Genomic DNA, 25,853 nt, shown 5'->3' with positions numbered 1-25,853 from the left:
AAGAGGGGGATTTATTTCTGATAGCAGCATCAGGCAGAAGGAAGTTGGAATTGCAGAAATCATTGTAATCACATTAATGACAGTCCAAATACTGCAGTTCTTACCAAACCCCTACTGAGGCAAAATTCTCATTTACCTGGGTAAAACATTTGCCTGGATCGGCAACATTTGGGCTAAAGTAAGAATACTTCAACTGATATTAGGAAAATAATATGATTTATTCACCGCCTCAGATTAAAGAGAGACAAAGAGAAATATGGCAATGACATATACTGTCATACAGTATTATGCATTTTTGATCCTTCAAAAACTAAACACATTCCTTTGAAAAATAAAACAAATTAAAATACACAATAAAAGGACAAATTTTGCAGTCCTACTCAAGAGAAACTATCATTGATTTGAAATGGAAGTTTTCCTGACTCAGGGTCTGTAGGATTTGGCCTAGTAATAATCCCTACAATATTTTTAAAAAACATTGAGTAAATGGGACCCCCTACTTGAGGTCCCAGGTGCAAATTGACCAGTGTTTCATATCTACATAATTCACTCATGTCAGGATTATGTATTACAAAGATATATACATATATGTATGTGTACATCCATTCTCTTTTTTACCTGTCTCTGTGCTTCTGGGAGTGTGGCTTGGTGGGATTCCTCCCAGAGAAACTGTAAGAACATTCAGTCCTCCAAAGTCTTGTGTGACATGGAGAATCTCTCTGCTGTAGGTCTTGTCAATGGATAGAACAGTGGCAGATCCATTCTTTTCAATAAGGAGGGAATGCCATTGACCATCTGCAGTGTAAACTTCAGGAATATTCCTCTCCACTTTCCCAGCAACTCCAGCATCAGATGTGTAATGCACCTTGCCGCTCTTTATCTATAAAGACATTGGAAAAAAAGCAAATGGTATATTATTAAAATTACAACAATGCATCATAAATAAAACACAATGGCTCAGGGTACCAAATGATCATTACAACCCAGATTATGTAACCGTTATAAAGGAAAGGGGGAAAGCAATGACCATTTTAGTCACACAGATAAATGCCCCTAATGTATGAAGCCACCTGAATTTTCCTTTAGTGAGATTCCACCTTTTTTTCTTTTAAAACCAAATTATTTTTCATTAATATACAAAGAAGACACATGATATGGGCACTACATAAAGTCATCATTTCTGGTACAAGTAAGATAGTTGGATATAGTCAATAGTATCTTATATGTTCTTTTAGAGTAGCAGCCGTGTTAGTCTGTATCAGCAAAAAGAACAGGAGTACTTGTGGCACCTTAGAGACTAACAAATTTATTTGAGCATAAGCTTTCGTGAGCTACAGCCCACTTCTTCGATGCATAGAATGGAACACACAGACAGAAGATATTTATACATACAGAGAACATGAAAAGGTGGAAGTATGCATACCAACTGTAAGAAGCCAATCAATTGAGATGAGCTATCATCAGCAGGAGAAAAAAAACCTTCGAAGTGATAATCGAGATGACCCATAGAAGGTGTGAGGAGAACTTAACATGGGGAAATAGATTAAATTAGTGTAATGACCCAACCATTCCCAGTCTCTGTTTAAACCTAAGTTAATTGTATCTAATTTGCATATTAATTCAAGTTCAGCAGTCTCTCTTTGGAGTCTGTTTTGAAGTTTTTTTGTTGCAAAATTGCCACCTTCAACTCTGTCACTGAGTGGTTAGAGAGGTTGACGTGTTCTCCCACTAGTTTTTGAATGTTATGATTCCTGATGTCAGATTTGTGTCCATTTATTCTTTTGTGTAGAGACTGTCCGGTTTGGCCAATGTACATGGCAGAGGGGCAATATGAAAGAATCTCACATTTGGAATATCAGTTACATAGACTATAATAACAAAACCAACACCATTTGCTAGATTCCAAAGTATTCTTTAAAAAAATCATTAGACTGAATAAGTGGTTTTTACATGATGTTAAATTTTGCACTCTGCTATATTTCAATTAGTTGTTCACTTTTGTTATTTAGTCTTTTAAAGATGAAGTGGAATGGAGACTGAAGATTTTGCCTTTTATTTGTCTTTTATGCAAAAAGAAAAAAAAATCATATGACCCAACATTTTCAATACCCACTGAAATACTAAACCCAGAACCGTAATTTTTAATGCCACGTTATATAATTCTTCTACTTGCCAACAACCAATAAATTCCCTAGTGATTTATTACCCTTAAGGACTATTTATTTTTCTTTAAAATTCCATGTGGCCAATGGTAACAGACACATAAATAACATAATACTGGCATATAGAAAATATAAAATTTCTAGTGACAAGACTGGATTGTGACTTCTTCAGTCAGGAAGAAAGAATGTGGCTCCTAGTTCCTTGAACCACACCATATTTCTAAACTCAAAACAAATGGTTTGTGCTGATAACACTCTGAAGGATCCCATTTCTGGGTTTTATTTAAATGGCAGTGAGACTGGCAAATGAGCTATAATGAAAAGCATGAACCGCTAAGCAAAAACAAACAGAATCCAAAAGATGATGATCAACTAGCTGCACTGTTAATATCCTAAGAGTTCCCTTTACTGAACAAACAGCTTCTTATTCTTCTTTTACATCTATGTATTTTGCTTTATGATTCTTTCCCATTTTAGTTGCAGTGATGATTTGTGGGAAAGATTTGTGAACAAAAAAGTGCAGTTCTGGCATGACAACCTGGTGATGGCACATGCCCTCCAATTCACTCAGTGTGATGAGGCCAGTGAGATATCTGCCCTGAAGTGTTTAACTTATAATATTTGTTTTACTGCAAACATGTGCCCAGGATTGATAACAGCATAGCCAAGACTTTGTCTCAATTACAGGTGGACAGAAATTGAGACTTGGCAAACAAGGAACCTGACGAGATGCAGCTGGCCCTTTGGAACCATGGCTCATGACTGCTCTTGGTTTAATGCAGAGATTTGTAGCACCTAAGACATATGTTGGTGTTTCAGGGGATTTAATCAATTTCAGATGAGAGTAGGTGTGCCTATGATTTGGCCTATTCTTGAAGATCAGGTACTGTCACTATTGCATGGTAGGCTGGCATAATCAACCATTGCTGGTCGCTTATCAGGCACTGTATTTTGCTGCAGGACAAAAGGTTACCCAGATCCTGTGGTGAGTTTCTGGTTAGGAGGTTGTTAGTGGGCTGGTCTCAATCCAAAGACCCTGGGGAGGATCCCCAATAACCCAACAGGATAGAGATTCTTTGAGTTTGAGTTCTTCATCAGATATGCCAATGCGGTCAGCTGGTGTCCTTGTTAAATGCTGCATTCCTGGTGGTATTTTTGGAGAATTTAGAGTCATTGAACGGTGCTTGGGTCAGTAAGGGATACTATTGGTAGGGCTTTGGAGTTTAGGGATGGAAAATGAAGGGAACAATAGGTCATCTGGACCGTGAGGATGTCAAAAACAGATCAGGGATGGCAAGGTGAGTCCAGAGAGCTGAAAGAGGATGGTATTAAGGGCTTACACAGTAGTGAGGCCGCCTAGGGATGAGCCTCTCTTTCTTCAATGCAAAAGGAGACACCTCACAAAATTCCAGCTTGTCATGGTCTTGAGAATGGGACCTACAATGATGGGGTTCCACTAGTGCACTCATTCAAGATCGAGCAGTGACATCTGCAACCAAACAGTATGGTGACCATATTTCCTTATGCTGAATACAGGGCACCTGGTAAAATTACTTGTATTCAAGTGAGTTCAATGGCAAATCAATCAGAACTATGCAGTATAAACATTCAAATTAATATCATGTTGACTGAGCTCCTGGTTAAAAAGAAACATTGTGTAGTTTGATTCTTTTATTTACTTTATCTTTAAGACTTTATAGTTCACACGGGGAGTGGTCTCTCTCTCTCTCTCTCTCACACACACACACGGAGCGGTGACACATCCACACTCCCGTACACCTCTCTCACATGGTGGGTGGGGTGACCGCCTGTTCCAACCCTCCCTGCCCGGCGATATCTGCCCACCATGCCTGGCTGGGCCCCCGGGACAGACTTTCCTCTCCTTGTACCTGCTGCTGCGTGTTCCCAAGGCAACATGAGGGCATACAGGGTCACATGCCCTCCTTCCCCATATTTCTGATGGATTCACACCAGAATGTGGACAGCAGCAGCCTTTCGGCACTGTGCGGGAGGGAAGGGACAGGAGCTGTTTCCAGCCACAGGGGAAGGATGACCTGGCCCATGTTTTTGCAGAGCTCATCTTTTCCCTCCTAATCCCTGCTCCCCTGTGGCTGGAAGCAGCTTGTCCCTTCCTGCCCACACAGTGTTGAAAGGCAGTTAACACCTCCAGGCTGCGGCTGGCCACCGATATAACCCAGCCTCCTTCTGTCCCCTCGCTATAGCATGGGCAGGAATGGGGTATGGATACATTGTGCACCACAGCCCAGGGAACCTCACTGCAGGGGCTTCAGCGAAGCTGGCCAGAGAGATGGCTCAGCAGAGGAAGGTGCCTCGAGGATGGAGCAGCCCCATACTCCCTGGGGGAAGGACTCAGGGCAGTCGGGGGGGAGGTGAAGAGGGTGCTAAGCCCTTGCCTGGGGGGGTGCTGTGGAGCCTGCCTGGTTGGGGCATGAACAGGCTGGAAATCGCTTCCCTCCGCCACTCCAGAGCTTATCTGAGGGGTGGAGAGGCTTCCCAGGTCCAGCACTGTGTGGGGCTCTGGCACACACAGGGCTTGGCTCCTCCTGGCCAGTGCACTGGCCCAGGGCGCCGGCCCAGCCAGAGGCAGTGGGGTAAGGAAGGAGCCTGCCAGCCAGGCTGTTGGTGAACTGAGCATTCTGACAAGGGGCTGGTTTTCTGCACAGCACTGTGAGTGGGATGTGCCCTGCCGGGGGGGATATGGAGGAGCAGTGGGGCTGGGGAAAGGTAAAAGGGCAAAGCAGGGAGAGGACAGTGAGAGGGGAAGCACATAAAGGGCCCGATGTGTGGGCAGCAGAGGCAACACATACCAGCCACCGCTTGGCACTTGCCCGCACTCACCAGCCACCGCAGCTTCCAGCTTGAAATGGGATGGAGGGCAGGGCCCTGCTGGCCGAAAGCCGGCCTGCAGCAGGAGCTGCAGTCATGAACCAACAGGAGGATCAGCTGGTCCCAAGCGCTCCAGCTTTGCCCCACCCCCAGCCTTGCACACTCACCCCCATCATCAGCCACTGGACCCCCCACTCGGGCAGCTGGCGAGCAGGGATCCAGTGAGCAGCAGGACCTGCCAGTACTGATGGGGGAAGACAGAAAATATGGGACAATTTGCCTGTTTTTAAGAAAAAGTCAAGACACCTGTAGGAGGGCTTAAATACGGGACTGTCCTTTAAAAACTGGATGTCTGGTCACTCTACCTACCAGGGAATAGGGGACAGAAGGGTACAGGCAGTTGGGTGTTGGCATTCAAATGCATACAAGATGTACATTCAGCCCCGGGTTGAGAATCAGAGTTCAATGGCATGAATGGCTAGTTTTACCTTTTAAGCCAATTTTCAGGATCAGGGAATAGGGTCATGAGAGCTGGTGTGTGGATCTGTGGATATTGGGCCCACAGGTCACTTGGAGGTGACAAAGCGATATTGTGTTGGCATGACAGGAGGGGCATACTCTGAGACCAGTTGATGCCCCTCTTATACTCTTTGGCAGCCAGGAGCAGCCACTAGACATGAATGCTGTGCATATGGGGAAAACAATTTGGGATTTTATAGGTGGGCTGACTTAATCATGATGGTTAAGAGAGATTTAAGGCAGGTTCAGGATCTCCTCTGGGGCGGGGAGGGGGATTATAAACTGGTCTGAAATACTAGAGCGGAGGATATGGGAGGGGCACCACAGGTTGACAAGGACTGAAGGTGTATAAAGTGGGAAGTCAGGGAGCAGACATATTTTTAACCACTGTTAGGGAAGGAATTGTTAACTATCTAGGAACCTGGTTGGGTGGTGGAGTGAGGCAGCCAAATGAATTGCTGGATCCTCATTTTGGCAAGTGTCTGATGCAAATACTCATTCCATAGGTCTAGTTCCCAGATGAACCAGAATTAGAAGTGGAACTAGAGGGAGGAATGCCCTAAAGAAGCTTCAGAACAGGGTTGCGGATCCTAATATCTGGTACAATCAGGACACAACCCACTCTCCCCGCCTCATTACCCTCATACAGAGGAGCAAGGCTGAGTCCCAGCAATGGGATGAGACCAGATTTGGAGGGCTGATGGCAGCTTTCAAATACGTAGGTGGAAATGATTAAGGAAGGAACAATGACCTGCACTGTATGATTCATTGCTGGATACTTCCCAGATGAGTTAACAAAGTCAATTAAACCACATCACTCGCATCTTGTCTTTCTCCCTGCACATCTGGGATAAAGGACCATATTGATCATTTGATCTCTTGTATAATACAGGCCATGCAATTTCACCTAATAACTGCTGCATTTATCCCATTGTTTTTGACTGAGCCAGAACAGATCTTGTAGAAAGACAACAAATCTTAATTTATAGACTTCAAGTGATGGAGAATCCATCATATCCCTTTATAAATTGCTTCAGTGATTAATTACCCAAACTGGTCCCCCTCCCCTTTTTACTTATTTCCAGTATGAATTTGTCTAGCTTCAGCTCTGAGCCACTGGATCTTATTATGTCTTCATTTCCTACATTAAAGAGCCCCCTGAGTCATAAAGAGAAACCTAATTATGAACGTTCACCGAATTCTCCAACTTTTTTCTAAATGAAAATACTTGCAATCTTGATGGTCCTGATTCATCACTGTCTCTCTCCAGTTTTATCCCACTGTAGTTCCATTTAAATCAGTGAGTAATAATGGGTAAAATGGAGTAAAGCAGGTGTGATTTAGGTACTGTAGCTTATTTATAACATGTTCTAGTATTGAAACATATTCAGATTTTTACCCCTTTTCCATATGCTTAATATCTTGCTGCTCAAATATGTTAACAAGCCACACAAATCAAGTAACCAAATAATTTTGAAGGTGAGTCAAAATATTCAGAGTCAGATTACAAAAATCAAGCACTTAAATAAGTAGTGTGACTTTCAGAAGTGCTGAGAATTCACAACTCTCAGTGAAGTCAACGGGCTTCTAAACTCAGGCCAACAAGATTGATAATTTTGGCCACAGTACATAGGACATCATACTACCAGAAGGAAGAGCTGGATTTATGGTTTGATCTCAAGCTTTGACTTTTTCACACTGAGAAAAGCAAGGCCTGATAATACTGCAGAGACAATCATCAGGCTGCATTTTCACAAAGTGGTTCTGAAAATCTCTCATTGCCCAGGACGTGCAGGAAGACAGACAAGACACAAGGAATGTGGTTTAATGAGAATGCAACTTTATTAACTCATCTGGGAACTATCCAGCAATAAATCAAATAAGGCAGGTCATCATTCCTTCCCTAATCTGTTCCACTTGTTAGAGGGCCCCCCCACCCACCCTGCCACAGCTGGTCCCCAGCCTCTGGCTGGGAACCCACCACCCTCCCTTCATGAGGATTAAAGAGCTGGGAAAGGGGGTTTTCTCCTCACCATACCAGAGACTGGGAGCCCCAACCCTATTCCTCAGCTTCTTTAGGCAATGCCTTCCCCTAAATCCACTTCCAATTCCAGTTTATCAGGGAACTGATAAACCATCGGATGGTGCCTACACTGGGCACCTGCCAAGTTGTGACAGCTTGAATCATACCTATGGTCCTATCCATCAGGTCTCTGGGCTGCTGTAGGAAGGCAAAAAAAAAAAACAAAAAAACCTCCACCCCACCCTGATCAATCTGCCAATGAGGGAAAAATTCCTTCCCAGTCTCCAAAAGGCAACTAGCACCATGTATACAGCTGACCTCCCCCCCCCCCCCAAAAAAAAAAACCACAAAAAAACCCAGTCAATCCTCTACCCCAAACAAATAAACAAAGAACAGCCCTACACTAATCCCAGGGATGGGAGGGTAGATCTGCTGGTCAGTAGTGGTGTGTAAACTTATATGTCCTCCCCTCTGTTGCAAAGGAGACTATGGACTTCCACATAGCTCCTCCCTCACCCACTCTTAGCTACATCCTCCTTCTCCCCTCTAGCTCTCGCAACAGGGAGAAGGGCTGGTGAGGGGGAAACCCCATTGAAGGAGAAACAGCTTCTTTCCACCTACAGCTTCAGATGATCTTTAAGCTGCTGGGGTGCATTGTTGCTGCACCCTTGCGGTAGCTTCACCATTGCTAAAAATGATGGGAGTTCTACTGTAAACAAGCTGCTTGCACTTTAACCACCAAAGCTTACTTTGTCTTTTTTATCATGCTTATTGCCTGCCAAATTTCCACAGTAGGCAAAATTTAAGCATTTTATTTATTCCCACCAAGTTAGTCTTCACTAGGCCAAATTTGCAGAATTGAAAACAAGAAGATCTCCTCAGATGTTATGAATCAAGGGGCACAACTTGTAGCTAGGGATGCATAAAATATGGCTCCTGGCTACTGCTCTCTTTCTGTACAGATAGGGTGAGAGCAAAGTAGATACCTGCAGTTTTTCATTGTTAGGCAACAAAGTGCTATCCATTTTTATTAACCTAACAAGGAAAATGCAAATAAAAATAAATATGTTTTAATGCATTTGTTTTTTATACAATAAGGCTGTAAAATTATATGCAAATGAAGTCCTGATTATGGGTTTCTTGGAAGTTGATAACGCAGTCCTTTTTGTCAGAAAAGTTGTGTACTCCTGGTAGGAATGGAAACCAGGCAAGCAGACAATATCCATGTTGGCTGAGGCACAGAAAGTGTGGTCTTATGTAGGAGTTTCTCTAAATGTTGGGAAAAAATTGGAAAGAATTCCAGTAGTCAAGGAAACTTGGAGATTGCATCTATCCAATAAAGAGGTTTGCCAGCATCACTGCTGTACTCATTTAGAATTATGACTAAGTGGATTGAGTCATAGCCAGGGACTAAAACCATCAGTTTCTCTTGAGAAAGGTAACTTATTTAGGGCTAAACAGTTGGAAAACTTATCTGCATGGAGCTTAAAGCACTGATTTAGTGGAACATCTCAGAATCATGTAATGTTTGCCTTTTTAACATCTCCATTCTGGTGAGGAAGATAAACTCCAGGAAGGGTGACTTTATGGATATGAAATGAGATTGTCTGGCGTGTACTGTGTTAGTATGAATTCATGAAAACTTGTTGGCTTGTGTTTGGTAGTCTGACAGTGTGGTGGGGGAGTGTCTGAAGAAACAGAACATAAAATGCCAATAGGAAAAAGATTTGCACTCTAGAATGCAACTTAGTAGTGTTAACAAATATGGCAACAAATATGTTCCTGCTGGCCTTAAAATAGCCATTACTTGGAGTCTAGACAAAACTGATTAGAAACAAAACCACTAAGACCTTCTGATATCTTGGAAAATAATGAAAGAATCATTGAGAAGATGAAAGATACTGGAATAGCGCCCAGCATTAGTCAAAGCTGTAATATTTTATAAAGAAAAAGACAAGGGCAACAGAAGAGGTGATTTAGATCACTACACAGCAGGCAGTGCAATCAAATCAAGTCAGCATTAGCTTTAATCCTACCTTCACAGTAGTGTAATTGCTGCTTTCCTGGATATGAATTAAAATTCCATTCTCGCTCCTTGTCCTGAATTTCACTTCCAAATGGTTCACACTCAGGGGCTCCGAAATGGCTCCCTTACTGCCATATTTCATCATGTACTCTCGTTTCTTATTCCGGCTCATGTGGTAGTCAAGGCGTCCTTTGCCTTCTAATGATAAGGCAGTATCAGCAGTAATATCTAGGACAAATATAGGAGGAAGCGTTGAGTATGCTTTATCTAATTCTTTTGTTGGGGTAACGTAGGTGGGAAGAAATAGGAGTGTGTGAAGCCTTGGCTTCAACCGTATACTCTTTGGCCACTGCAGCTGACCCAGCAGTGCTGTGTGAGTGTGAGTGAGACAGAGTGTGAGTGAGTTATCTTACTGCTAGTATAGAGCAGGAGTAAATTAAAACACCCTGGGAGCAAGGGGAAAACAAGGAAGGAATTTTGGCTCTGTGAACTACAATTCTTTTCTTGGTATGCCCCTGTTTCCCTTTACTCTGGACAGTGTCCTTGGGATAAAACTAAACTGTATGCTCTTCAAGGCAGGAACAATTCTCTATTTGTTTTGTAAAATACCTAGCACACTTTAGGTTGGTATAAAATAATATATAATATTAATTACACTGCAGAATCCTCAAAATCCTACCAGAAATGCAGCGAAACTCTTTTGTAAGCTAGTACAACAGCATCTAAATAATCAATACAATAACGGAATATGTAAGAAAACAGAGCAGGTTGACATGAACAGAATTAAATGGTTTTCAGAGAGCAATCACAAAAATATATAAAATCTGAATACACATTAATTAGCTTGCTATATTATGCAATCCTAGCTATATTATGTAGAGCTATTTGTTTGCAAATTAATAATTGTAGACATAATTATGGTCTTTTTGAAAAATAAATGAGCTCCTCTTGTTTGTATTTACATTTATATATGTGTTTTCTTATTTGAACTTTTTCCCCTACCATATTCAAAGTGACGATAGGCAAAGTCAATGTGTCACTTTTGTTCATAATTATTCTAACAGTGAATGCAAGCATGACACGTTTTCATCATTTAACAATAGTTAATTGCATCTAAACATAAAACCCAATTGCATGTGATTAAACTGTGTGATTAACTGTAGATTAAACAGAAGGATAATTAAGCCTTCTACATACATTTTTCACAGTGTTTCCCAGTCAATCCATCTTTGCAATGACATTGCTGCCATGACCAGTAATCAACACAGGTGCCACCGTGTTGGCAAGGGCTAATTGCACAAGCTCCTTCTAATCTAGGGCATCTAAAACAAATCAAAAGAGTAGTCACTGGAGTATGTACTTTAAACAAACAAAATAAGCCTTTTGGATGGAGTCACATGTGTTTAAGTGATACCACCCCTTCCTCCCCAACCCACACGGATGAATTGTTTAAAGTCTCTTGTAAAGTAGTAAAAAGTAATAGTGTTAAGTTCTCTGCACTGAAGAAATCTGATATATTGAAACAGTTCCCAGTTTTCAGTGCCAAGTTGTAACAGTATTAGAGAAAGAGAGAAGACTTCAGAGGGAACTAGGAGGAAAAACAAAAACTCTGTCTTATATGCTACACATTGGATATTAATTTGTATAATTTGCAAATAATATTCATATGCATACATATCAGTGTTCGTTTATGTCTTAAAAAACAACAGTCTTCTCAAAGACTACTGTGCTCAAACATGTACAATATCTTTATGGCAGTCTTACATTTGGGTTACACAATAAAAATAATGAAAATTATCATCTTTCATTCCATGACTTCAAGTTGTACTCTGGTCTTTCACTCAACCTCCTTTCAGTCACATTCTTTGTCTACACATATTCTTGGCCTAACAATTTAATACAAAAAAGATCTGTAATATTCCTACTGTACATATAATCTGAAACAGGAATGGGGAAGAGAACTACCATATAATAAACTTGAATTGAAAGTAGTATTTTTAGATATAAATGAGTTATGTAGTCTGAATCTTTGCCTAAGACAGAGACTGTTAAAATTGGGTGAGGGGTCTTCAGAACTGGTACAAGATTACTGTTGAAGTTTATGGTCTGTGAAGAAGGTTACATGGCTAAAATTTTAAGCACATGCATACATTGTAGAGCTCCCACTGGCCGAGGGATGTGCGATCGGCCGAACCTGAGGATGCTTCAGGTAAACAAACCATCCTGGCCCACCAGCGGATTTCCCTGATGGGTCAATCCCTGTTGTAGAGGTTTGTCATCATTTAAAAAGGTTGAAAATTCATCAATATTTTCGTAGATAATAACCTTTTTAAGGAGGCGGGTAGGGTGGTTTTAACTTTGAATCTTCCAAGCAAATCTCGAAGAAAACCTGGAGCCATCTTTCATTGTTAAACTGCCCGAGGTACTAAAGGAAAAGTCTGGATTGGAAGGCAGTCTTGGATGGTGAAAGATACAAATATCAAAGACACTTTTTTACTTCGCTGGCATGTCCCAAGATGCTGTTTTCTAGGAGAATATTATTGAAGTTGACATCTTCAGCTACAGAAGCTCGGGAAGTCTCACGCCATAAGAAATAACACAAGCTTGGGAGGTGAAAAGGGGAAAGATGAACCAGGGCCGCCCAGAGTGGGGGGGGGGCAAGTGGGGCAATTTGCCCCAGGCCCCGCAGGGGCCCGCACAAGAGTTTTTTGGGGCCCCTGGAGCGGGGTCCTTCACTCACTCCGGGGGCCCCAGAAAACTCTCACAGGGCCCGGGCCCCTGGACCATCTTCCACGGAAATTTGGTGGTGGGGAGTCCTTCCACACCGGGACCCACCGCTGAAGTGCCCTGAAGACCCACGGCGGCAGGTCCCGGGGCGGAAGGACCCCCCCCCCGCCACAGTGCCGGGTCTTCAGCGGCGGGGGGTCCTTCCGCTCCTTCCACTCTGGGACCCCCCGCCGCCGAAGGCCCCAAGATCCTCTGGGCGGCCCTGAGATGAACTAGCAACTGTGGGCTTGCAAGTCATACTGTTGCTATAACTATAATTTCAAACAGTGAGATGGGAAAAAACAATTGATTCAGATAATCAATCATTTCTAAAACAGCACTCACAAAAGGAGATTGTATGGGGGAAATTCAGTGATATTTGACTGGGAAAGTGAGAGAACAGACATTTGGGATAAAAACAAAAGGGGAAGGTTAGTGAACCATACCAGCATAGTCAAATCCAGGTGGAATTTACATGGATTTTTTTTTTAAACAGCTACTTTATTTCAGACTTCTTTACAACAATAATAATAAATAGTGGTAGAAATGTACTGTTGTTGCTTTGTGGAAAATAGGAATTGGGTTTCTGCAAACTCTGATTTCTGCATAATCTTATTTCCAAATTTAGATTCTTCCTTGGTCCTTTACATTTGATAGCATATTGTATATTCATATTCACAGGCGTTTGAATTAATTAACATTTAACTCTCATGCCACTTTCTTTTATTATAGATATTATCAGATACTAGGTACAGCTGACATACCGATCTAAGATTCCTTGAGCTGCCAAAGCCTGGCTGGGTTCCAGAGGACGTCCATTGACTGCAAACTCCATTATACAACCCACAAAATCATGACTTTCCACCTGTCCTCTCCTCTGAAGTATTGGCTCTAGAGATCTAATGCCACCAACAGTTACTCGATTTGGTTGTACGTCGAGAGTCCTAGGAGAGAAGCAGAAGAATCGGTGCATTAATACCAGCACATAAATTGGCGATAATAGAATAACTCTCATATCTTCAAGTATCAGAGGGGTATCCCTGTTAGTCTGGATCTGTAAAAGCAGCAAAGAATCCTGTAGCACCTTATAGACTAACAGACGTTTTGGAGCATGAGCTTTCGTGGGTGAATACCCACTTCGTCGGATGCATGTAGTGGAAATTTCCAGGGACAGGTATATATATGCAAGCAAGAAGCAAGCTAGAGATAACGAGGTTAGTTCAATCAGGGAGGATGAGTTAACTTCAGGACCAGACTTCAAAGAGAAACTGCTGAGCTTCAGTTCATCTGCAAATTTGACACCATCAGCTCAGGACTAAACAAAGACTGTGAATGGCTAGCCAACTATAAAACCAGTTTCTCCTCGCTTGGTTTTCACACCTCAACTGCTAGAACAGGGCCTCATCCTCCCTGATTGGACTAACCTCGTTATCTCTAGCTTGCTTCTTGCTTGCATATATATATATACCTGCCCCTGGAAATTTCCACTACATGCATCCGACGAAGTGGGTATTCACCCACGAAAGCTCATGCTCCAAAACGTCTGTTAGTCTATAAGGTGCCACAGGATTCTTCTCATATCTTCTAAATCTAAGATCTTTCATTTCTACAGTTCAGTTTCTACCATTTCTATAGTTAATTTTTTACAATCACAGAATTATTGCATACAGTGACCAATCTGCTCTAGTTAAAACCACCTCTGAAACAATCATTACAATGGGCCTAAACCTGAAGTTCTCACTCAGTTTTTACTCAAGCAAATCTCCTTTAACTTGATGGGGAGTTTTGCTTGAGTCAGTATCGGATAAAGATTTGACCCAATGATATTTATAATTGGGGGTGATATTTAATTACAAGTTGGAGCACCATATTACAAGGCAATAAGCTGCTTTGTTAGTGGGAAAGCCATAGGGCTAAATGAAAGGTGAGCCAGATAATGGTGAGAAAATAGCAACAATATTAAAAATACTTAGAATACAGCACTTTTTCGTCTTCAAAATGTATTTAAATATTAACTAATTAGTCCTCACAACACTCCTGTAAGGTGAGGTAGGTACAACCCACTTCTTCCCTCCCCCCACACTAAAAGTGAAAACAGCAAATAAATACAATACAGATATTTGGAAATTATTCCAAATATACAGAAAAAAATTGAGAATAGTTACTTAGCCTGAGCATGTAGCAATCAGCTGGGAGATAAGAGTATGTCTGAGATTGGTGCTATTTCTCATGTATTAATAAGAAGTGAAAAGTAAAGTTAAACAGCAGCAGAGTGAAAATTAGGAGCTAATGTAACTGCAGGAACATGAATTTGGGTCTGTATTCCTATATTTATTCAGGTAAATATGATTTATTTTATTTTTTTGGTAAAAACAAGAGCATTAGGAGGCTTTGCTAAGGAAAATTTCTAACACTAGCCACTGCAGAATTTCAGGTTTCAGAGTAGCAGCCGTGTTAGTCTGTATCCGCAAAAAGAACAGGAAGGTGCCACAAGTACTCCTGTTCTTTTTGTAGAATTTCAAATATTCTAAGGATAATTGGGCTAGAAACAGGTGGAGTGAGAGGTTGCTGAACTAAACATAAATTTTTTTTTAAAAATTGTGAGGTGAACTCCTGACCCCATTGAAATCAATGGGAGTTTTGCCTCTGACTTCAGTGGTGCCCGGATTTCATCCTATAAGCCTGAGTCTGTGACTGGTCCATATGCACATTTTGGCCTGACTGCAATGGAAGTTCCACACATAGAGTGATTGCTAACTGAGAGCCTAAATTTTAAAGCTTGGCCATTTTAATTCTATAATGAGAGATATTTATCCTGAGACAAAACTCTATTCTAATCACCCCACAGGCTAAAAACCCCACAGGCTAAAAACATAAAAACCTGATGGATATTGGTGCAGAATCAGAATTGCTGACTTCACTGTTCCTAAAAGGTACATTTTACATTGCTTAGATTATAACCAGATTCTATCATCAGCCAGTCAGAAAATATCTGATTCACAAGTACAGTTTTTTAAAGTCTTTAATGCTTTTATCAGTAAGCAGATTATGACTGGCTAAAGTTTTCTTTTACCTTTTAAAGCATCAGTGATTCTGACTGTCTGATATTCTGGTCTGATAATTAGTTTGGGCTAGATTGTGAATTTTCACTATGGCGAATGAAGGGAAAGAAGGACCCCCATTACACCACTTTTCAGGCTGCCCAAAGCTGTATGTCTGCTACTTTTCCCCAGAATTGGGGACTCGGCAGTCTTGGCTCTACCCCTCTCCCTCCAACAGGGCATCAGCCCATACAACTGAGCTGGATCACAGTAAGAGCAGGGGATACAGTGCTTTAATTTGCTGCTGCAATAGGCCAGTTGAAAATTACTACACCCTGGAACAAGAAAGAAGCAGGGAGGGAATTCTGCCTCAGGAAAGAATGCCTCCTCAGGCCAGTCCTGCTGTAGTACAGCTTATGCCAACATTGCTCGTACTGGGCTGTGCTAAAGGCAAAAGACCCCCTTCTATTAGCTGGTCTGACATAGCAGTTATTCTAAATTTCTCCTATTTATAATGATTTTTAAATTTTACCTCTTCTTTTTATCACAAAGAGCAAAATGAAATATTCTTTACCAGTCAGTGGAAACAGCCATATTACTAACAGTACAATAGCCTGGTTCCTGGTCCTCAGAACAGGAGTCCACCGTCAAGGATGCTGCCTGCAAAGAAACATAAAAATGTGTTTAATATTAGAAGAACTGACTGTCCAATCTCATTTTCACCACTTTAACATTTGTTTGATTATTAAATACAAAAATATCAAAGGGTTTAGTTAGTCACATTATACCAGATTTTCTTCCCTTGGGCATTCACAAAACTGTACATACATAAACCTATGCCTACACCTTGCAGGTCCGATGGCTTACAATTGCCCTTCAAGTATTCCAAAAGTCATATGGCTACAGCCCTTGCCTCTGCACCTTGAAAACCTAGGTAACACTTGCATCTGCACAGGATTTAAACTATTGAAAGGGTATGCACAAGTATGAAAGCAGACACAGGGGTTTGCAGGCCCAGATGTTTGCATGCACGTGTGGAAAAGAGGCCTGCCTCAAAATTAACCCTTTTCAGGGCCGGCCCACAACATTTTGGCACCTGAGGCGGGGAGTTCAAATGATGCTCCCATACCCCCTCGCTTGGGCCAAAACTTTGAAAGGTCTCAATTCTGCCTTATTCGTGTTCTACTCCTCTTATAGTACTGCTCTGCTACCTACCCCAATAAAGGAGAACTAACAACTTAAAAAGCCTTCTTCAAAAATGTTAAGTAACACTTAACTTAGCTTTCAAAAACGCCTGAACAGCAAATGTAACTTTTCTTGTCTGCATTGTAAACACTGGCATTTTTAGCTATTCGAATAATCAAAGTGGTGCTTTCCGTGCATTCTTGGTTGCAAAGATTTGAACTGCTTCCTGCTAAAGGTCCACAGTCTGGGCCAACTCATGCTCTATTCAGATGGTTGCAAAGCCAGCCAGCCTCTCCTGTGTCATTGTGGAGGGTTGATGTGTTTTTATTAACTTCAGCTTGGAGAAGCTGCATTCTCCACTGGCAACTGTTACAGGAAGTGTTAGAAGTATGTGCAGAGCAACAAAAACATTTGGAAGGAGGCTGGTCATCTTATTTGTGCTTATATTCCAGAACAACCTTTGGAGTTGATCCTGCTGAAATGTATCTTGAAAGGGCTTTCAGTTCATCTCCTAAATCAATCGCATCACTATCATGCATGTCATTATATGTCAACACTGTCTCTAGTGCCCTGCATTGCTGGTGTAGGTCTTCTTCAGATATAGTGAGGAGTTTTGGAATATCATACAACATCCCAAATATATTGCTGTGTTCCTTGAGCTGAATGAAACATTCTTCAACTGACTATTGCACAATCTAGCATCTGGTTAAAGAATTCAACTTTGAATTGTTTGGGGTCTCTTATGGGATTATCCCATGCCTCATAATAAAAATGTTTTCTTCTTCGGTGACTCTTGTATTCTTGAATGGGTGGGAAAATAGCTTCAGTGTGAAGTTCCTCTGCCAACTCCTGTGCACTCTTCAGAATGTTTTGAAATCCCTCATCTGACCGGTAAGGCTGTAGGTATGACTTTGCTTTGTCCAGTTGTTCCATTGCTCCAGATATATCAAGGTCAACACCCTGGAGTCTCTTGCTTACAACATTTATTTCAAACAGTATGTCATGCCACAACACTAAGCCACACAGAAATGTGAAGTTATGTATGTTTCTGGTGATTCCATTTCCCTCTGCCACTGTTCTCCAATGAACAGTTCCTGTTATAGCATTATCCTCCATAATGGCAACTATGGCATCATCTATTGTCCCAATTCAGTGTTTGATAGGCTTTATCACCTCCACTCGACTTTCCCATCATGTGGTACTCAGTGGTTTCAGTGTCAGAGAGGATGTTCCCAGATGCTGCTTCAAAATTTGCCATCGATGAGTTGATGCAGAGAAAAATACATAGATGCTTTGAATTACATTAAAAAATTCAGCAGCCTCACTAGAAGCTAATGCTACATCAATGACCACCAAGTTCGATGAATGAGAACTTAATGGGACAAAAAAAGTTTGAGGGTTTAACTCTCGGATCCATGTCTGCATTCCTCTGTTCTTTCCTCTCATGTTGGCACCATTATCATAGCCCTGACCTCTCAAGTCAACTATCACAATTCCCGTATCTTCCAGCTTTTTAAGAAGCACATTAATCATACCAGGTCCTGTAGTATCATCAATGTCAATAAATTCTAGAAGATGCTCTCTGACAGTCACCATTGCAGGGACATTTTCACTAGGTCCTGTTGTTGTTACAAAACACACCATTAAAGTCATTTGTTCTGTATGGCTGGTGTCAGGGTGTGCAGTCCAGAATAACAGAGTAATATCTTGCTGACTTCAGATCTGACACAATCTTCTATTTGACTTTTGTTGCCAGTAACTGTATGATCTCATTATGAATTTTTTTTCCAAGGTAGTGGTGTGTGTACATTTCTTGGGTGGTGACTCTTCTTAGATGCTCCTGGAGTACAGCATCAAACTCAGCCATCAGCTCCACAATTTTAAGAAAGTTTCCATTGTTTGGCACATACAGCTGACCTGAAGTGCCATGCAGTGCTAGGTTTTGGGTAGCAAGCATTCCACAATGGCAATGAGCCTTTTCAGAACATTTTATAGATTCATAGATTAATAGATTCTAGGACTAAAAGGGACCTCGAGAGGTCATCGAGTCCAGTCCCCTCATGGCAGGACCAAATACTGTCTAGACCATCGCTGATAGACATTTATCTAACCTACTCTTAAATATCTCCAGAGATGGAGATTGCACAACCTCCCTTGGGAATTTATTCCAGTGTTTAACCACCCTGACAGTTAGGAACTTTTTCCTAATGTCTAACCTAAACCGCCGTTGCTGCAGTTTAAGCCCATTGCTTCTTGTTCTATCCTTAGAGGCTAAGGTGAACAAGTTTTCTTCCTCCTCCTGATGACACCCTTTTAGATACCTGAAAACTGCTATCATGTCCCCTCTCAGTCTTCTCTTTTCCAAACTAAACAAAACCAATTCTTTCAGCCTTCCTTCATAGGTCATGTTCTCTAGACCTTTAATCATTCTTGTTGCTGTTCTCTGGACCCTCTCCAATTTCTCCACATCTTTCTTGAAATGCAGTGCCCAGCACTGGACACAATACTCCAGCTGAAGCCTAACCAGCGCAGAGTAGAGCGGAAGAATGACTTCTCATGTCTTGCTCACAACACACCTGTTAATGCATCCCAGATTCACGTTTGCTTTTTTTGCGACAGCATCACACTGTTGACTCATATTTAGCTTGTGGTCCACTATAACCCCTAGTAAAGAGACTCTGATGCAATCTTCTCTTGATGCTGATCATCTATGGTGGCCTTTAACCATAGTCTCATCTCAAGCTCTTTCCACCTATGGAATGCGCTCTGGTGATTTCCTGCCTTCTCATGGCATGCCAGATTTCTAGCCAGATTTTTCCAGTCCTTTGTTCCCGTAGAACCCATTGTGGCTGGAACATCAGACTGGAAGAGTTTGCAACAAAAACAGTATGCAGCATTCTGGGTTTTTGAGTACATACGCCATGGCCTCTCCACTTTGTCACCATTGGGGATTTCACGCCAGTAATGTGTTGGATGGAAACTTCTGTTTTCATTGTCTTTGGGGAACACGAAGTTTTTCACTTGCTGTGGCCCATACAGTACAAGGAAAGTCCCTCAGGCTACTGCTCAAGTGGGTCCACAGTCCTGGATCATCTAGACTTAAGGTACCAAACTCAGCAGCAGCTGTTTCTTGTACCTCCACCACAGTCTTCTCTGATCTACATTTTTCTTCAGGAATATGCATGGTTACATCCATTTGAGATGGAGATATGGATGCTGTAATAGCTGCCAGGTCACCTGCACTCTGACTAGCTAGAAGATCGGGTATCTCCTCACCACTCACATCCTCACTGGGGCCGGAAGGCTCACCATGAACATTTGTGTCTAAGTATCTCAGGAGAGCTCCTTCCTGCTTAGATAGAAAACCTTCCTTTGCTGTCTTTCTTTTTCTGAATGCTGCACCAGAGGGGCATTTTCTTCTTTCATTCATGACTGCTGTTCTGTGCCAGCTATAGTGGCTCTCAACACTAAGTTGAAGGGAACAAATAAGCAGGCTGGTAGAAGGGCCTGAGTGAGGGAAGATATCAGCGTATTAAGGGCCTAACTGGCTTCTACTACTTCAGTTGACGGCCTGTTCTCCTCAAGTGGGTTCAGGGAAGCAGCAGGAAACAGGAAGCTCCCTGAGAAGCTGGTGTTAATCAGTCTAGGCTTCTGGGGTGCTAGAGAGGTACATAAGAGGCTCCTTCTCCTCTCTCTCCCTGCAGCTCCTGCTGCTTTCTGTTATTCCCTCTGACCTTTTCTCCTGCCTACCTGTAATGTCTCTTGTGTCCTCCTTCCTCCAGCACAGCACTCCACCATCTCTCTGCATCTAGAGCAGAGAGAATACATATGCACCAGCAGCAGACACAATTTTCTGCACTCTGGGTCCTAGTGGCACCCTTCCCCGCAACACACACACAGTCTGGCACCTGAGGCCATACTGTATTCTGCTATTGGTCTTCACATAAAAGTCCCAGCAACAAAGAATCCTGTGGCACCTTATAGACTAACAGACGTTTTGCAGCATGAGCTTTCGTGGGTGAATACCCACTTCTTCGGATGCAATACCCACTTCTTCGGATTCTTCACTTGCATCCGAAGAAGTGGGTATTCACCCACGAAAGCTCATGCTGCAAAACGTCTGTTAGTCTATAAGGTGCCACAGGATTCTTTGTTGCTTTTACAGATCCAGACTAACACGGCTACCCCTCTGATACATAAAAGTCCCACTGGCTCAACGTTAGTTCCTTCATGGACTAGACTATGGAATCTAGTATATATTTTCAATTTGATTTGAAGTGTGTCTTCCCAAAGCCTTGGGCACAGTACGAACATTACCAGTAAAGAACTGTCATAAACAAACTGGACCAATGTTCAAAACCACATACCCCTCTCAGTCCACCCCTAACAAAGATTGTCCCGTATGCATCGTACTTCCCCAGAAAAATAGCGGGGAGAGCATACAGTGTACTGATCGGAACTTCACAGACACTACAATGATGGAAAGAAAGATCTCCTCCTTTGTTTCCTGCACAGTCATAGCATAAGACCTCTAACACTCCTTTTGCTGCAATTTTTTCAGATAAAGTCTGAGACTTCCACTATGAGGACTCTAGCTCTCTTCACATGTCCTTTGTTGTAAATCACTTTGTATACTAACGTGACCTATGAGGTTGATGTATGGGAAAAGGGCATTTGGGAGCCACCTTATCAATCAGTGAGAAAAGATCATTTCAGTGTGCTACCGAAGTAGCTATCAATGGAGTGGTCTGTCAGCTGTACTCTGAGCATTCTTCCTCTAAGCCATCTCAAAAAGGTCTGGTTCCATTAGCTTCCCCAGGTGAATCAATAAAATAGGTGGAGTGAGCAACTCTGTGGGATAATCCAATGGTCATTGCGGAGGCAATGATATCTGCAGATGCGAGAAATGCAGAGCCATCTTCTGTACAGACAATGAAGTCACCTAGATCAATCAGTTTTCATAACTCCAATTTAAAATAAGGTATGGTGTTATATTTATGACCTCTTCACTAACACTCTAATCTAATGTCCATAAAATCAGCCGAATGACTCCCACTTATTTTAATGGGAATTAATTGGGTCTTCTGAAATTTTTATTTTATTCTCAATTTAGCAGAAGCAATACAAAAATGTGCCACTTCCCCATTAATGACAAGTGGAATGTACTGCATAACAAAATGGAAGGTTAATTACTCCTTAAGTCAAATTTTCAAAACATAAATGTGAATCTCTGGATATATATTCAGCTTTCATATTACAGCAAAATTCATAGAAGCAGTTTATGGCAAATTTAAATATAATGTTACCGTTCGGCAACAGTTTGGTCTATGTTTATGTTTAGGTAACTCTACAGGAGCTGTACAAACACTAAATGCTATTAATGTGTCATTCTTGTGTAATATATTGACTTTTTTTGCTTACAATTAAGTTCGCTCACCACTAACATTAATGTCTGGTTGAAATTCTTACAAAATCTCCACACTTCATTTCCAAATACACATCATGAACTGAAACATCATACTGAATTCATGGTTCTCAAATTTAAATCACTTACTATAGTATGTCCAAATTATGTATTTCTTGCCTCTGTTTTATTTTTAAAATGAAAGCTTATCTTGCATTTCTTTCCATACATAATGAATAACCTATTCCTCTTGAGAAACATGAGCCAGCAGCACCTAAGTACATTATATGCTGAGTATAAATTAAACAGTTCACAGAGCACATAAAATTAGTTGGCTAGTTTATATACATATTTTAAGAGTACGTTAACAACAAAAATGAAAGATCAGATTTTGTTTTTACTAAGCTCAATAAATGTAATTTCCACTAATTTACAGAGGTACACATTCTGAAAAGAAGGATGAGCTACAAGTCTATCGGAAGGGCTGGATATTTGAGACCATATTTTGCTTGGACCTGAGTTCACACAATTTATTTTCTAACATTAGTCAAATGCTCCTGCTTGTTACTTTAGCATTACTCTACAGTTACCTCTTCAAGTTATGAGGGTTTCTATCCTGTCACTCTGTAATATCTCAAAACTGACAACTTAATGATTTTACCAGTTTCCGATAAAATCCCACTGCACTGTAGGAAATGACAGATTTGAAATCCTGTAGGGAGGTTATTTTATACATTTTTTGACATGTGGGAGATATTTTTTCCTACAGCAGAAATACTTAAGACAAAAGAGATTCTTTTCACATCTTGTGTTTGTAAACAGCTGACGTGATTAAGAACGATTTAAATACAGAAACTATGTATCAGAATCAAGCCTTTCTTGAGGCTTGCTGTTAATTTTAAGCATACACAAAGATAATTTTCTAGAAAAATATACCTTTCATGTATAGTATAGCTCCTTCTATAGATCTGACTAGTTTGTTTGTTCTTTCTTGCTTGTTTTCTACAAATTTTTAACTTGTATACCTATAGTTAGGAATATAATTCTTTATTTAAGCATGTATAGTCTGAGTTAATTTAGTTAATAAAATCCATACTTGGATATCTAAATCAACACCTATGTGTCTGGTTAAGAATTCATATTTGAAAATAGGGACCCTAATGTGTTAAATATCTAAAATTAATATATTCCAAGACAAAACAGTATCCACTTGTGTAATTATCCTTCAGAAAGACACAGAAATAACATCTTTACAAACACTTATAAAAGAAAAATCAAATTTAGGGGCAAACTATCCACCTCCAGCACAAAGATACATGAAAGTGAAAAAACTGGGTCAGCAACTCTGAGTTGAAAAGAAATGCAGTTGCAGGCTCAAGTTCCTCTCAGAGAAAGGAGCCAATGGCAGAGCCTCTCTACTGTGTAGAATCACAGATCCACAGCACCCAAATGCTCTTAGGATGCCTTGAGGCACATCACTCCTAAATAGGCGCATGGTTGGCTCAGTGGTTGAACTTCTATTGGACCCACACAGAGTCTATGCTGTATCTTTTCAGTAAGGCTCCCTGAACATGGGAACAGAGTTTAATAATACAATAATGCAGTATCCAAGCAGCACTGATTTCTGCAGCATGTAATGGTAGGAAAGCTGTAGGATTCAGAAGGGGCCATGCTGTGTAGAACAGCTGTTCCCTTATCCCCCTACTGCCTTTAGCCTGAAAGGCAAAACAAAACTTGGAGCCACAACCAGGTATTGTCCTCATGGACTGACTTTAGTTTCAGGCATGGAGGGAACATTGCTTAGGAGATACTGTTAAGAAAAGAACACAGAGAAAAGGCAAAAAGAAAAAAAAATCACTGAAAAAAAAAACTGGGTGAAAAATGGAAAAGGGCAGAGCACCATGTATAAGACAACCATTTGCACTAGGCTAGATTTTTGGGCAGTTCTTCTCTCCCTGATTAATTGTGTAGGCTTCTTTTCAACTAAAAAATGTTTGTTTTAAAAATCATGAACACCTTTGAGAAAATACATGGGTTTAAATCATAGAAGAAAAAAAAAGATTGGAAGCAGGACAAGTTTTGTAACATCTCTAAAAGTTTAAGAAGCTCACAGAACTCGAAGATCCCAAGAAATTTGCCCATCTCTACTGTAGCTACAGTAAATAAGTGAAGCATCTACACTCACTCTCTTAGGGCCCACTGTAGTATCACTAGATAATTAGACTTCACTAATAATCTTCCCGTATCACTAGATAATTAGCCTTCACTAATAATCTTCCCCATTGTCTGCAGTAGTTAATTAGTCTTCTGGATAGCTCTTTAGCTCATTAAGTATTCTTGTTCCCATTTTTTCAAGTTCAGATATTTTTTTTTGTATTCTGAGCAAACTATTATAATTCTTCAAGCCTTTTGGACAAGATACAAATTACAGTATTTTTTTCCAAAGCTGGAGGTAAAGCTAGTGAATACAACTTTACCAGGTTTTATGTTCATTTGTGCTTACATGGAAGCCAAAGTGACTTGGAACTGAATGAACGTTTACTTAATTCTCAGTACAGTATTTCTTACCATTCCAGCCCTCCGGGCAATTACAGTGTGAAACTGGCCATCAGACACTTTCTTCATTGTGGTAAGTTTATACGTGCCACTGCCAAGGTTGTAGGAGAATCTCAGCCTTTCTTCTGTTATTTCCAGAGCCAGGAATTCTGCCCGTTCTCCAGTCTGGTTGTCATAGTTATACAGCATTAAGGCATTACTTTTGATGGTTGCAAACTTTATATAAATATAATTGTTATTTGGATCCATACTGGGAAACTCCATATAGGACAACTCTTCAAATCCATAACTATTCAATTCACAATGATTTCCAAAGACACCTATAAAAGGAAACATATGTCTGTTATCAAATTATTTTTATCCCATTTAATCAAAGTCCAGGACATAAAAGCAGGTAGTTCAGTGCTTTTAGATGTGTTTATGACGTGAGTTTCTTAAAAAGCATCTTAAAACGCCATAAATAAAAACATATACATTTTGGACAAAAAACAGTTATTGCCCAAAGTGTTATTTGTTAAAGTACATACATTCCAAAACAACAAATGAAGTTATAGACAACTGGATAAAAAGCAAAGCATACTTTTGTTAACGTCTAGAGGGGTTTTGAAAAAACTTTTGAGTTGAGATTGTGTCAAATATAGGTATCAATGGACGTAATATATTTTAATCCAGATATGGGGATGTATTTGTTACTGAACATATAAATATAGATGTTCACTTTCCATTCTGTTTCCCATTTCGCTTGTATAACCTGAGATTGATTTATAGCTAACTAGTTGATGCAGCTTCATTTTTCTCCTCTCTCCTTCCCACCAACTGTGTGTTTGTTTTTATTTGTGCTGGTTGTTTTTCCATTTTGTTTTTTAAATGAATTTTATTGTTACTGCAACGCTGAGCCAAAGAATTTACCCCACAAATATTTGTGGACTTGTGTCAAATAACGTGAAGAGAAATTCAAGCCAAGGTGGAATGCATCTTATTAAATTGTGATTGTTCCATTCCTTCTTGAATTTGGCTATACATTATCTATTAGTCCTTACAGTTCAAGTCTACAATAAACTTAAAATATACTAAGCCTTGTCCATGAGGATGTGCATATTTTTTCTTTGCTATAATCTGGCTACAAACATCCAAGCCTTTCATTTTCTCAGTATTTTATTTAATCTGAATATGTATGTGCACTCCATACATTTCTTTCCAAATGTCATTGAAGTGTGTAATTACTTTTCTCCTTTTCTATCTTATTCTCTGAAAGGTAGATGCATTTATAATGAAATCTGATTATAAATATAGAAAATGAGTAACTCTCTGAGAAAAATGATAT

General features: G+C 40.7%; 1 protein-coding gene across 3 annotated transcripts in view; it reads right to left on the bottom strand.

Moving 5' to 3' along the window:
• The window catches only part of FAT4 (FAT atypical cadherin 4), a 229,742-nt gene that overhangs the window by 9,416 nt on the left and 194,473 nt on the right, over nucleotides 1–25,853 (bottom strand). For all 3 annotated transcript variants that reach the window (XM_039540118.1, XM_039540120.1, XM_039540119.1), the window contains 6 exons: nucleotides 24,542–24,849; nucleotides 15,959–16,044; nucleotides 13,108–13,287; nucleotides 10,775–10,899; nucleotides 9,588–9,805; nucleotides 619–880 (listed from right to left, as the gene is read on the bottom strand). In XM_039540118.1, coding sequence (XP_039396052.1) covers nucleotides 619–880; nucleotides 9,588–9,805; nucleotides 10,775–10,899; nucleotides 13,108–13,287; nucleotides 15,959–16,044; nucleotides 24,542–24,849 — 1,179 coding nt within the window. The remainder of the gene's footprint in view (nucleotides 1–618; nucleotides 881–9,587; nucleotides 9,806–10,774; nucleotides 10,900–13,107; nucleotides 13,288–15,958; nucleotides 16,045–24,541; nucleotides 24,850–25,853) is intronic.

Source organism: Mauremys reevesii, linkage group 5 (genome assembly GCF_016161935.1).
Source record: "Mauremys reevesii isolate NIE-2019 linkage group 5, ASM1616193v1, whole genome shotgun sequence".
Taxonomy (NCBI): Eukaryota; Metazoa; Chordata; order Testudines; family Geoemydidae; genus Mauremys; species Mauremys reevesii.
This window is presented reverse-complemented; position numbering and strand designations above follow the sequence as displayed.